General features: G+C 36.4%; 1 protein-coding gene across 1 annotated transcript in view; it reads right to left on the bottom strand.

Annotated features, from left to right (window-relative positions):
• Positions 1-8,650: 8,650 nt before the first annotated feature.
• Positions 8,651-13,875, bottom strand: part of LOC137621479 (uncharacterized) — a 5,790-nt gene continuing 565 nt past the window's right edge. The window contains exons 1-3 of the mRNA XM_068351811.1: positions 10,847-13,875; positions 9,721-10,294; positions 8,651-9,267 (exon numbers count right to left, since the gene is read on the bottom strand). The exon at positions 10,847-13,875 is cut by the window's right edge and continues 565 nt beyond it. Of these exons, the coding sequence (XP_068207912.1) occupies positions 9,104-9,267; positions 9,721-10,294; positions 10,847-12,553 (2,445 nt within the window). The 5' untranslated portion in view covers positions 12,554-13,875 and the 3' untranslated portion in view covers positions 8,651-9,103. The remainder of the gene's footprint in view (positions 9,268-9,720; positions 10,295-10,846) is intronic.

Genomic DNA, 13,875 nt, shown 5'->3' with positions numbered 1-13,875 from the left:
TTTTTTTAATTTTCTAACTGTTTGGCTTTTCGATGGGGGTTAAGTACCTTAAACTCTTGTTAATGGGAACGAAACAACAGTAAAAATATACAATAGAAAATTAATAAGTTTTTGTTCTTATTATTCTATACTGAATAAAACACTTCTTATGAAATACTTAAAAAAGTGTGTTTTGTTCAATATAGAATAATAAGATAATACGGAAACTTTGAAAACAAAAACTCGGCTGAAACGTCCTCATAATAGAGGAAAACCAAATATTTCCCCAAACAGCAAATATCTTCTGCCCTCTGCAAGTCACTATGGCAGAGGCCATCTTGGGCTAATTACGTCAAAGAATTTCTGCCACCAAAACAGCTGGTAATACCAATTGGCAAATAACATCGACAACATATTTCCGTTAGTCCATCCTTCCCTTCTTTCAAAATCTCACGGGGGATATTTTGTGACATCCCCTGGACTACTACTTGAAAGTATAATACAATAACTCACCAGCACGTAAGTTTTTATACGCAATACGTCTACAGGTGTCTTTCTGTGGCTGTAAGTTTGAGGAAAACAGTTTTCGAACTATTTTTTAACTATTTTCGAAGGTAAATGACTTATTTTAGCAAATTGTAAGTTTTATTACGCTAATGTAGAGTTTCAGTCATTAAGTCAATTTCATTTACATCTGAAAAACTTCAGATTAAACTATGATTTGCAATCAGCGTTTACTCTATTGTATGTCTATTTACGAATACACGTTTAAATATAATTCTATCTAGGTAAGAGTAAACCTAAATCCTCACCCTTCCTTGAACTCGGTGAAATGTCAGATATGTCATTATGCATTTGCCAAATTTCCATCAACATAATAGCATTAAGCCCTCCCTGTCACGACTTATGTCGTAGTGAACTCGTGGATGAAAGGCACTGGATATTTTCATTCTTTACTGGTAATCGGTGGAATTTTATTAGTTATGAAAATGTTCAGCATTTCTTTCAATTTAGGTTGTACTTGTTATTATTTCGTATTATTCACTATGTTTCCGGATTTTATGATACTATAATATTGTCTCATCTCTCTCTCTCTCTCTCTCTCTCTCTCTCTCTCTCTCTCTCTCTCTCTCTCTCTCTCTCTCTCTCTCTCTCTCTGAAACACACAATTTTATATATATATATATATATATATATATATATATATATATATATATATATATATATATATATATATTATTGGTTTTTGTAAAGGCCTTGGAGCATGTGATGCCCTTCTTACAATCTTCAATGCTGTACAAAAATACCTTGATTATGGTTAGGAAGTTCGTATGATTGGTCTTGATTTTAGTGCTACCTTTGACTGTGTTAATCATGAGACCTTTGTTTTCAAACTCAAACAGTTAGGAGTAGGTGGGTCGTTTCTGAACATTATTATTGAATTTTTAATTAATAGGTCTCAAAGACGTGTTGTTGATGGTCCCCATAGTGAGTATAGGAATGTGATATCTGGTGTTCCACAGGGTTCTTTGCCCATTACTATTCATCTTATATGCACATGACATGAGGTTTGGCCTAAAAAAAAAAAAAATTGTTGTATATGCAGATGATGCTACTCTCTTGGCATCAATTCCATCTCCTGATTGTAGGTCTGGGGTTGCTGTATCCCTTAATAGACATCTAGCTAAAATTAGTGCATGGTGAAAACTACAGGGTATGAAGCTAAATCCTAACAACACTCAAAGTATGATTGTAAGTAGGTTAAGGACAGGGACTCCTCAGCATCCGGATCTCAGCATTGATAATGTTTCTTTAACTTGAATGACTTGAAATTTTATGTGTGATTCTCGACTGCAAAATTACATTTAAGAAAGACATGAGGTCTGTGTCTTCTTCTATTGCACAAAAAAGAAAAACAAATTCGCTTATTGAAAAAGTCTTTTAAGATTTTCAGTTATCAATCTATTCTGAAGAAGTGTTTTAATTCTTTTATTCTACCTAGTTTCGAGTATTGTTCTCCTGTCTGATCTTCAGCTGCTGATTTTCATCTTAATTTTTTGAACAGGAACATACGGTCTATTCTTATTTCTGATCTAGATATTAATCTTTGGCACCGTCGTTCAATTAATTCATTATGCATGGTGCATAAGAATTTTCATATTTCTGACCATCCTTTACATTCAGATCTTCCTGGACAGTTCCATCCTGTTCGTAATACTACGCATGCAGTTCAATCTAATAATCAGGCCTTCTCCATCATGAGGCTCAATACTACACAGTATTCTATAAGTTTTATTCCAGCTGTGACCAAGTTGTGGAATGATCTTCCTAATAGGGTAGTTGAATCAGTAGAACTTAAAAAGTTCAAAGTTACAGCAAATGTTTTTATGTTGAACAGGCTGGCATAAGTCATTTGATAGTTATATATGAATTATCTGTTTTAATGTTGTGATTGTTTTTTTTTTTTTTTTAATATTCTATTTTAACTTTTCATTGCTTCTTATATGGTTTATTCATATCCTCGTTTCCTTTCCTCACTGAGCTATTTTTCATTGTTTGAGCCTTTGGGTTTATAGCATATTGCTTTTCCAGCTAGGTCTGTAGCTTGACTAGTAATAATAATAATAACAACAACAACAACAACAACAACAACAACAACAACAACAATAATAATAATAATAATAATAATAATAATAATAATAATAATAATGATAACAATAATAATAATAATAATAAAAATAATAATAATAATGATACTAATAATAATAATAACAATACTAAATATACATATATATATATATATATATATATATATATATATATATATATATATATATATATATATATATTACAACTAGTGAATTACATAAATTTCCGACCTCCCAAACTCACTTGCTTTATATATCATAATTTCATGCACAGGAAAAATACCTTCGAGCTCTGAGAATATGGCGCAACTCCCAGACGATCATATATATAAATACTGAATATTTAAAAAATCTCTATTTTACACTCAAAACTAAACTGGGCGATTACTTTACTTTTAACGGGAACTATACTTGAATCAACCTCTTCGGTTCTCAGTCAGGGGATACGAACAAAGCACTGAGAAAAGTATTGGTGATCGAAATAATACACACTTTACAAAATAAATATATTCTATAAGAAATCAACAATTCAAAATAATACCAAAATTAAATCACTCCAAATATTAAATCTGAACTAAGCCTTAGACTAAGACAAAAAGAATGACACTTCAAAAAATTATACAATCACTTGTTTCACTAGAAGTTAATTTATAGAAATATTTAATTTTGACAATTAATAAATGAATAACACTTTAACACATAGAAAATAAATCAGAACTACACTTACATATTCATAACTGTTACTCTTATGTCCTTAGGTTCACATAAGGTTACCGAATGGTTAAGCAAAATAATTACACTTCACTGTTTAACCTAATCTCACGGGGCCAGTCAAAAGAATCAATTTATTTTCATAATATACCGGTACTCACATATACACAGCACTTCCAATGTTTGAACAAACGCTATTCGCATTTGAGAGAAGACACTAAGCATGTTAGAGAGGAAAAAACTAAGCACAATAGAGAGTAGATACGTAGTGGCTGAATAGATGGTGGATCAGACTATCGGACGATAGCTCTTCTGAGGGTTAGGCTGGATCTCCCTGTCCCCTATGCATTGCTGGGTCTTTATATATTACCTCAATTCACTCTAGAAATTTCTAGTAAATCATTCTCGCAGCGTCGGGGCATTACTCGGGCGGCAAAAGGTTGCAAACTTAGCAATTGAAGAGGAGGTACTATTGTTGTTTGGCGAGGCAACTTCCTAAGCTAACTCCGCCCACCTCTTCTCGTAACATTGAAAAAAAATTAAACGTTAGTCTAGAACCTTCGTGCCTCTTCCAACCATGTGGAAACATGATGCAATCCTTAGTGTGAGTGTTATACAACATACTTCTTAACAACAATACATAACACTTAGTAACAAAAGTACGTGAAAGGAAAATTCAATTCTTTATTATAACGTAAATCTATATATACAGAACTGAATAAACAAACAATTAAAGGAATGACGAAAGTCTTATGTAATTTACATGCATTACTTAATCCTGTGTGAGTGGAAACCCTCTTACGAGCTGGGTATATATCTCTTTAATACACAAATAAAAAATGGGAATGAAATAATCTACTCTTATGTACGACTAGCTTCGTAAGATAGCTCCTTCCAAAAAGATTATTAACTTTTGATTATTAGTCTTCATTTTATTAACAAAAGTTAAAGGATTGTGATCTGGATAAACTGTTATTCTTTTCATTCTGTGGTCGATTTACATAACCTTCAAACTTCCTTATTGTTGTGATTAGCACTAGCAGTAACTTTCCAACTGTCGAGTAGGCTCGTTGATGCTTCTTCAGCTTCGACGACATAAAACTGACGGCATGAAGAATTCCTTCCTCTCCTTCTTGCAATAGAACAGCTCCAATCCCATTGTCTGACGCATCCACTTCGATAAGGAAACTCTTGTTGAAATCCAGTGCTTGCATTATCGGTTTTGGAGTTAATATGAGCTTTATCCTGGCCCATACAAACTTTTTCTTGGAGCTCGTCAAATCGGTCAAGGGCACGACTACAGCTGAAAATTTCCCGCGTAACCGTCTGTAGAATCCTGCCATCACTAAAAATCGTTGTAATTGCTTCTTCGTTGTGAAGAATGAAGGTTTCCTTATTCCTTAGACTTTAGCGGCTACTGGGAAGATTTTCCCTCTTGCGAATTCAAATCATAAGTACCGAACTGTAGCCTTTCCAGATGTGCTCCCCGTAGCTTTTGAAATACCTTCTCCAGGATACGGAGATGTTCTTCCCAGGTAAATGGATATATTACAATATCATCGAGATATATGCCTACTCCTTCAATTGATCCTAGAAGGTTATCCATCACTTATTGAAAGGTAGCGGGTGCGTTCATTAGACCAAATGGCATGACTGTGCATTGATATAACCCAAACGGGGTTATCCATCCATATACCAAAGGCACTTCCCCCAATTTTGGGGGGTAGCCGACATCAAACAAAGAAACGAAACAAAAAAGGGGACCTCTACCCTCTACGTTCCTCCAGCCTAACCAGGGACTCAGCCGAGTTCAGCTGGTACTGCTAGGGTGCCACAGCCCAACCTCCCACATTTTCCACCACAGATGAAGCTTCATAATGCTGAATCCCCTACTGCTGCTACCTCCGCGGTCATCTAAGGCACCGGAGGAAGTAGCAGGGCCTACCGGAACTGCGTCACAATCACTCGCCATTCATTCCTATTTCTAGCACGCTCTCTTGCCTCTCTCACATCTATCCTCCTATCACCCAGAGCTTTCTTCACACCATCCATCCACCCAAACCTTGGCCTTCCTCTTTTACTTCTCCCATCAACTCTTGCATTCATCACCTTCTCTAGCAGACAGCCATTTTCCATTCTCTCAACATGGCCAAACCACCTCAACACATTCATATCCACTCTAGCCGCTAACTCATTTCTTACACCCGTTCTCACCCTCACCACTTCGTTCCTAACCCTATCTACTCGAGATACACCAGCCATACTCCTTAGACACTTCATCTCAAACACATTCAATTTCTGTCTCTCCATCACTTTCATTCCCCACAACTCCGATCCATACATCACAGATGGTACAATCACTTTCTCATATAGAACTCTTTACATTCATGGCCAACCCTCTATTTTTTACTACTCCCTTAACTGCCCCCAACACTTTGCAACCTTCATTCACTCTGACGTACATCTGCTTCCACTCCACCATTTGCTGCAACAACAGACCCCAAGTACTTAAACTGATCCACCTCCTCAAGTAACTCTCCATTCAACATGACATTCAACCTTGCACCACCTTCCCTTCTCGTACATCTCATAACCTTACTCTTACCCACATTAACTCTCAACTTCCTTCTCTCACATACCCTTCCAAATTCTGTCACTAGTCGGTCAAGCTTCTCTTCTGTGTCTGCTACCAGTACAGTATCATCCGCAAACAACAACTGATTTACCTCCCATTCATGATCATTCTCGCCTACCAGTTTTAATCCTCGTCCAAGCACTCGAGCATTCACCTCTCTCACCACTCCATCAACATATAAGTTAAACAACCACGGCGACATCACACATCCCTGTCTCAGCCCCACTCTCACCGGAAACCAATCGCTCACTTCATTTCCTATTCTAACACATGCTTTACTACCTTTGTAGAAACTTTTCACTGCTTGCAACAACCTTCCACCAACTCCATATAACCTCATCACATTCCACATTGCTTCCCTATCAACTCTATCATACGCTTTCTCCAGATCCATAAACGCAACATACACCTCCTTACCTTTTGCTAAATATTTCTCGCATATCTGCCTAACTGTAAAAATCTGATTCATACAACCCCTACCTCTTCTAAAACCACCCTGTACTTCAAAGATTGCATTCTCTGTTTTATCCTTAATCCTATTAATCAGTACTCCACCATACACTTTTCCAACTACACTTTTCCAACTACACTCAACAAACTAATACCTCTTGAATTACAACAATCATGCACATCTCCCTTACCCTTATATAGTGGTACAATACATGCACAGACCCAATCTACTGGTACCATTGACAACACAAAACACATATTAAACAATCTCACCAACCATTCAAGTACAGTCACACCCCCTTCCTTCAACATCTCAGCTTTCACAACATCCATACCAGATGCTTTTCCTACTCTCGTTTCGTCTAGTGCTCTCCTCACTTCCTCTATTGTAATCTCTCTCTCATTCTCATCTCCCATCACTGGCACCTCAACACCTGGAACAGCAATAATATCTGCCTCCCTATTATCCTCAACATTCAGTAAACTTTCAAACATTCAGTAAACGGGGTTATAAAAGCTGATAATAATTTTCCGTTATCATCCAAAGGAATTTGATAGCCTTTTAACAAATCGATCTTAGAGACCAACCTCGCTTGTCCAATGGTATCAAGTAGTTGGTCTATCAATGGCAATGGGCAATATTCAGCCCCACTGATCGAATTCAACTTTCGATATTCTGTACACATCCTGAAAGATCAGTCGGATTTTTTCACCAGCAAGTATGGAGAACTGTATGGGTAATACATTTTATTACAAATAGTCCACTTCTTTTCTCATGACTTCTCGGTGATACGGCGACAGTCGATAAGTGCGTTGCTTGAATGGTCTTTCCATGGCCTTGAGGTGTATCTCATGCCTCGTCAAGTTGGTTCATTTCGGGAGGTCTGACACAAATTCAGGAAAACTTTTAATAATTCAGCTTAATACCTCTTGCTGCTCCTTATTCAAATGAGTTAGTTTCTCTTCTAATTTCCTAATGATGGACAAATATTTCACTTTGCTTACAGCCCCTATTTCATATCCATCGTCGTCTTCTGTGGATAGAATGGCTTACGCCATACATACCTGTGAAGCTTCGGTCTCATTTTCGTTTAAGTATGGTTTCAAAAAGTTAACATATAACTTCCATTGGCTTTCACTTCATCTTGGGGTTTTGATAACGTGAGTCCAGTCACTGATCTTCTCCAAATCCGGGATGGTCCTTGGAACTTGTTGGTGAGAGGAAAGCTCCTTATCGGTAAGAAAATCAACACCTGTTGTACAAACATAAATTGTCTGTCCATACTTTTCATAATAAACATTCTTCCTTTTTCCTTGGCTAGTTTTAAGGTTTTCAAGGGAAAATTTCCTTACCGCGACGATCCTTTTCTTCAAATTCTTGGCATATTCTCCATCCGTTTCTTCTCAATCTTTCCATTTCTCTCCCAACATCTTAACCGGCCCTCTTACTTCTCGTCCGATCCGAACACCATTTCATTCCAGCTACATACCATGCTATCTTCATAAGTATTACTTAATCTTACAAGAGTGGAACTCACCTTACGAGCTGGCTATACATCTCTTGATTACACAAATAAACTATATGAATGAAATAATCCATTCTTATATTAGGCCAGTTTTGTAAGCATATATATATAATATATATATATATATATATATATATATATATGCGCTATATATATACATACATTATATATATATATATATATATTATATATATATATATATATATATATATATGCGCTATATATATACATACATATATATATATATATGCGCTATATATATACATACATTATATATATATATATATATATATATATATATATATATATATATATATATATATATATATATATATATATATATATATATATTATATATATATATGTATATGTATACATATGTATGTGTATATATACTTTATAAATATATATACATAGAAATATATATATACACATATATATTCATATGTATATATATATTGTCACAACTTCAGCTTTCCACTTGACTATTTCATAAATTCTCAGTAATGAGGGCAACACTTCATGTAGGTACAGTAGATATATTAGGAGAATGATCAAATTAAAGTTGAAATTAAACAAAGACTTTACTTATTTTAAATCATGTATAAATATATAACAAAATAATAACAAATAATCACTTAATAAACACTAGAAACCAGTGAAGAATTAGCCACCGGATAACGAACTCAAAAGTATTAACTTGAAAGAGCTTGGAAGTAAACATTTCCAAGGATAACATACGTAAAAATAACAAACGGTAATTTCATTCATGCTGTCCGCTACGATCAGCAATCAATAGATGGCGCTAAAATTATACACTAATAGGTGTAATTAGAAATGCTAAATAATGATAGTAGGGTTATTCTAGTTCCCCCCTGTTAGGAATGAAATTACTATGACAATCTTATTGACAAATTTAGTGAATGGTGGTTTTCTGTCCAAGACATGATAATGCGTCGGCGATGGTGTTGTTTGATCCTCGAATGCTGTGGATCTCAATGTTGTAAGACGACAAGATGTATGACCATCGAAGAAGTTTCTTGTTGTTAAGCTTTGCCCTTTTGAGGAATGTAAGGGGTTTGTGGTCGGTGTAAATGACGACACGTGCAGCACCTTCCAGATATGGACGAAAATGAAGGACAGTTGCAACAAGACTATATAATTCTTTCTCGATGGTAGGCCATCCTAGTTGAGCGCCTTTGAACGCTCCCGAGTAATAAGATACTGGCAGCAGGTGTTCCAACAAAGGAGGAAAAGTACTGGTCCCATTGATTTCTTGCAGTAGGACACCACCAAATCCAGTATTGCAAGCATCGACCTGTATAAAAAGAGGTTTACTAAGATTAGGAGCTTGCAACAAAGGAGATGAAGTCATGAATAACTTTAAATGCCGGAAGGCCTTATCGTGATCCTGTGACCAGTGAAACCTTACTTTGCTGGATGTCAAGACATGTAGAGGAGAAGTTATGATGGAAAAATTAGGACAAAACTTTGAATAATATGACACCATACCTAAGAAAGTTTTGAGTTCTTTTTTATCACTAGGAGTGGGGAATGAAGTTATAGCCTTTACATTAGTATCCTTGGGTAATATGGAGCCACTGCCAATGACATGTCCTAGGTATGTAACTTTTGCCTTGCCAAATGAACTCTTGGCTAAATTAATAACTAGGTTAGCTTCGAGGAGTCTTTTGAAGAGTTCTTTTAAGATCTTAAAATGTTCGTCCCAGGAGATACTAGCAATTACGATGTCATCCAAATAGAGACACACCCTCCAAACCACGTGTAACTTCATGGACCATCCTTTGGAATGTAGCTGGAGCATTAGTCATCCCAAATGGCAAAACTCTGTATTCAAAGAGACCAAAAGGTGTTATAAAGGCTGATATCTCTCTTGTCCTATCTGTTAATTTAATTTGATAATAACCCTGCAAGAGATCAATCTGGGTAAGGTATTTAGAATTACTCACAGAGTCAATAATATCCGCAATTCTAGGTAATGGATAAGCATCCTTGACCGTTACAGAATTAACCCTTCTATAATCCGTACACATACGATAGGAATTGTTAGGCTTTTTTACTAAAATACAAGGCGATGCCCAGGGAGACTTACTTGGTGCAGCCAAATCTAGTTTTAGTAAATACTCAACCTCAGCCTTCAAGGCTGGTAATAAACGATGGGACACCCGATAAAAAGGTTGACGAACGGGATTGGCGTTTGGTTCTAGCACAATATCATGTTGCACCAAGGTACAGCAACCAGGAGTGTCTGAACATATTGCAGGATAAGACTTCAGAACAGCCTCTAATTCTTCCCTTTCCACCTTAGGAAGATGACCAAGATACTGTGAAAGCAAAGAAAGAATCTGAATTACTAGCATCTTTCCATGACAAAATATGATTATGAGCCAAAGTTTCTTCTCTGTCTGGCTCAAGAGGAGCTAAAAGTTTATCATTATCAACTGCCTCGGGTACTATGTTTTTCGGGGTAGGAGAAGTCTCGATGGGAGTAGTTATCCTCGAGTTGTGAGTGGAGTGATCAGTCTCTCTACTTATCAGGTGAACTACCTGTGGAGAAATCTTTGCAGATAGATATGGTTTTATAAGATTAATGTGCACTAACTGGCTAGGCTTCCTTTTATCTGGAGTTTCAATTGCATAAGTTTTTTAGAGACCCTTTTAGTGATTTTATACGGACCCATAAATTTTTCTCTCAATGGAGCTCCTGGAACTGGTCGATATACAAATACATCATCTACTTTGAAAGTTCTAATTTTGGCCTTTTTATCGTAATGGTTTTTCATTCGAATCTGACTGTTAGTTAAATTCAGATTGGCAAATTCATAAACATGGTTAAATTTAACCTTAAGACTTTGAAGGTATTGCGGAATACTTACTTGCTGGTCTTTGTAAGTACCTCTTAGGATGTTTTCTTTTACCATACTAAGGTTCGTCCTAGGTCTGCGGCCGAACATCATCTCGAAGGGAGAAATTCCAGTCGATTCATTAGGTGTACTCCTAAGTACATACATAAGCATATCCAGGTCTTCATCCCAGTCTCTTCCAGTTTCACAAATGTACTTGCGCAGGAGGTTTTTAATGGTCTGGTGTACTCGTTCGAGGGCTCCATTAGTCTGAGGGTGATAAGCTGAAGCAAAAATATGAGAGATGTTTAACTGCTTTAAAGTTTGCTTAAACAAATCACTAGTGAAGTTTGTCCCCTGATCACACTGAAGCTCTTTTGGAAAACCAAAAATGGTGAATATTTTAAGAAGATTAACAATAATTGTTCTAGCAGATATGTTTTTTATAGGTACGGCTAAAGGAAATCTAGTAGTTGGACACAACAAGGTTAAAATGTACTCATTTTGTTTCTTAGTTTTGGGAAGTGGACCAACACAATCTACAATTACCTTTTCAAAAGGAGAATTAGGTACTGTAATAGGAACTAATGGTGCTGGAGGTATTTTCTGATTTGGTTTACCAGTTACCTGGCAGGGATGGCAAGATTCTATGTGGTGCTTTACATCAGCTTTCATACCAGGCCAGTAGTAATCGTCCAGCAAACGCTTATAGGTTTTGGAAATGCCTAGATGAGACTCTGCTGAATGAGCAAGATCCAATAAGGCTGCACGAAGATTAGAAGGAACTACAAGCTGGTAACTATCATGCCAGGAATTTTGTCCTGCAATCTTCAAAGGTCTATAACGTCTCATAAGGATGTTATTATCAAGATAAAAATATGGTAACTTACTTTCATCAACGTCATCTTTTACTTTATCAAAGTATTCTTTCAAACTATCATCAGACCTTTGATACTCTACAAATTCATCTGAGGGAATATCAACAAGATCAGCAAGGACTTTTTCACCTAAGGTACTTTGATCCACCTTACCTGTGTGTTCAGTGTCGCTAGAAGTTGAGGTTGTAGACTTGGTGACTACTTGGCAGGGAAGCTCTAACACCGGAGAAAACTCTTTGCAAGCTTTTTCGATCACTACTTCCGGCTGCGTAATGATAAGACTAGGAGTACCGTTAGTTTGAGCCAAGTCATTACCAAGTATCATGTCTATGTTCTTGCAAGGCAGGTCAGAATCCAACAAGGCGACATTAGTTGAACCTTTAAAATAAGGACAATCAAGAGAAATCTGTACAATAGGTAAAACCTTTTGACAAGTCAAATCTGACACAGTTACATACTGATCTGTTGGTTTAGCTAAATCTTTTAACTTTGAGCTAATGATAGTTTGAGATGACCCTGTATCTCTCAAAATTTGCACGGGAATATCATTTATTTTACCAGGATATGTAAATGCTGTAAAGTCTGATAGAGGTTGAGCACAGTGAAGAGTCGTTTTATTTGCAGTATTCCCTGATTTGGGTCCTTGTGAAAAAGCATTAGGAGAAGCCTTACCATGAGATGCTTTGCATTTGGGACTAGGACAGTCTTTAATATGATGACCTTCTTTCTTACAAAAAGTACAAACCTGGTGGGAAGATGAAGGTGAGGACGAATGTGGTTTAAGTTTATGAATGAGATGGTAATCATCAGCTAATAGGGCAGCCCTTTTGCCATCTTTTTCTTGTTTTTCTCTAATAAACATTGCCACATTAGCTGGAATACGCCTCAGGAATTCTTCTAAAACTATTAAATTCTTTAATTGTTCTAAAGTAGTTATTTGTTCCTTGTCTATCCATTTATTAAACTGTTTCAACTTCAATGTGAAAAACTAGATAGGTTTGAGCTTGGTTCTTCAAAGTTTGTCTGAAGATTTGTCTATACCCTTCTGCTGTAACACTATAAGCATCTAATATGGCAGTTTTAAAGACTTCATAATCCCTTTCTTGGACAAGTTGTGCTGCCACATATGCAGCTCTTCCTTTGAAGGAGTTTCTGATTAAGAGAACATATTGGTCTCTTGGCCAGTTGAGAGACGTTGCAGTGTTTTCAAAAGTAATGAAAAAAACATCAGGATCTTTTTCATCGAAGACAGGCAGGAGTTTGCGTGCTTTACTAAGGTCAAAAGCATCGGGTAGCTTGTTTTTCTGCCAACCTTTCTTCTATTCTTATGGCTGATAGTTCCTTTTCCAACAGAACTTTTTCTTTACGTTCTATTTCAAGTCTTCTTTGCTCAGTTTCTACTGCGGCATTTGCAGCTTCAAGCCTTTTTTGTTCAGCTTCTAGCCTTTTTTGTTCAGCCTCTACTGTTACCTGCTGCAGTTCAAGTTGGAGTTTCAATTTCACTATCTCTGGGTCTTCAGTTATAGTAACAGTACGAGCAGCACCTCGTTCAAGTGTTAAAGGCCTTAAGGGAATAGCCTCTTCTTCAGTTATGTTACCACTATTTATCAGGAAATCTAATATCTTTCCCAATAGTTCAGCTTTCACCACAGCATGACCTACAGATATTCTTGCCCTAACAGCTATTTGGCGAAGCTGGTCCTTTTTAGCTACGTGTAGTGTATTTAGGTGCTCCCTGGGTGCACCTAAAAATTTCTCAAGATCAAAAGGCATCTCTCAATACTGATAAAATGGAAAATATCACTGGAAATTATATTACTACTATACACAAGCTTTAAGACTTAAAAACGTCAGGGCATTCATGGATTTATGGTGCGAAGGCACCCACAAACCACAGGAATTTCCTTAATCCTTAAGTCCTACAATGTTCAGAAATTCACTTAAATGAACAAGGCTTTAATAATCCATGCCAATCAGAAAACTTGGTTCACCAATAATGCACAACCACTAATAATCTTGAATAAAATATTCTTTAATGAAGTAAATAATTGGAAGTACCAACAGTTACCTGAACAAGGAATAAACCTTTAAATATCCATCGAGGTGGAACGAAGTTCTTGACCACGTGGTCGTAACAATATGAAGCCGAAATCCTTTAAAGAGCGAAGGTCGTACCCTGAGTAA

The sequence above is a fragment of the Palaemon carinicauda genome, chromosome 28, assembly GCF_036898095.1.
Source record: "Palaemon carinicauda isolate YSFRI2023 chromosome 28, ASM3689809v2, whole genome shotgun sequence".
In the NCBI taxonomy this organism is placed as follows: domain Eukaryota; kingdom Metazoa; phylum Arthropoda; class Malacostraca; order Decapoda; family Palaemonidae; genus Palaemon; species Palaemon carinicauda.
The sequence above is the reverse complement of the archived record's forward strand: the minus strand, read 5'-3'. Positions and strand labels throughout refer to the sequence as shown.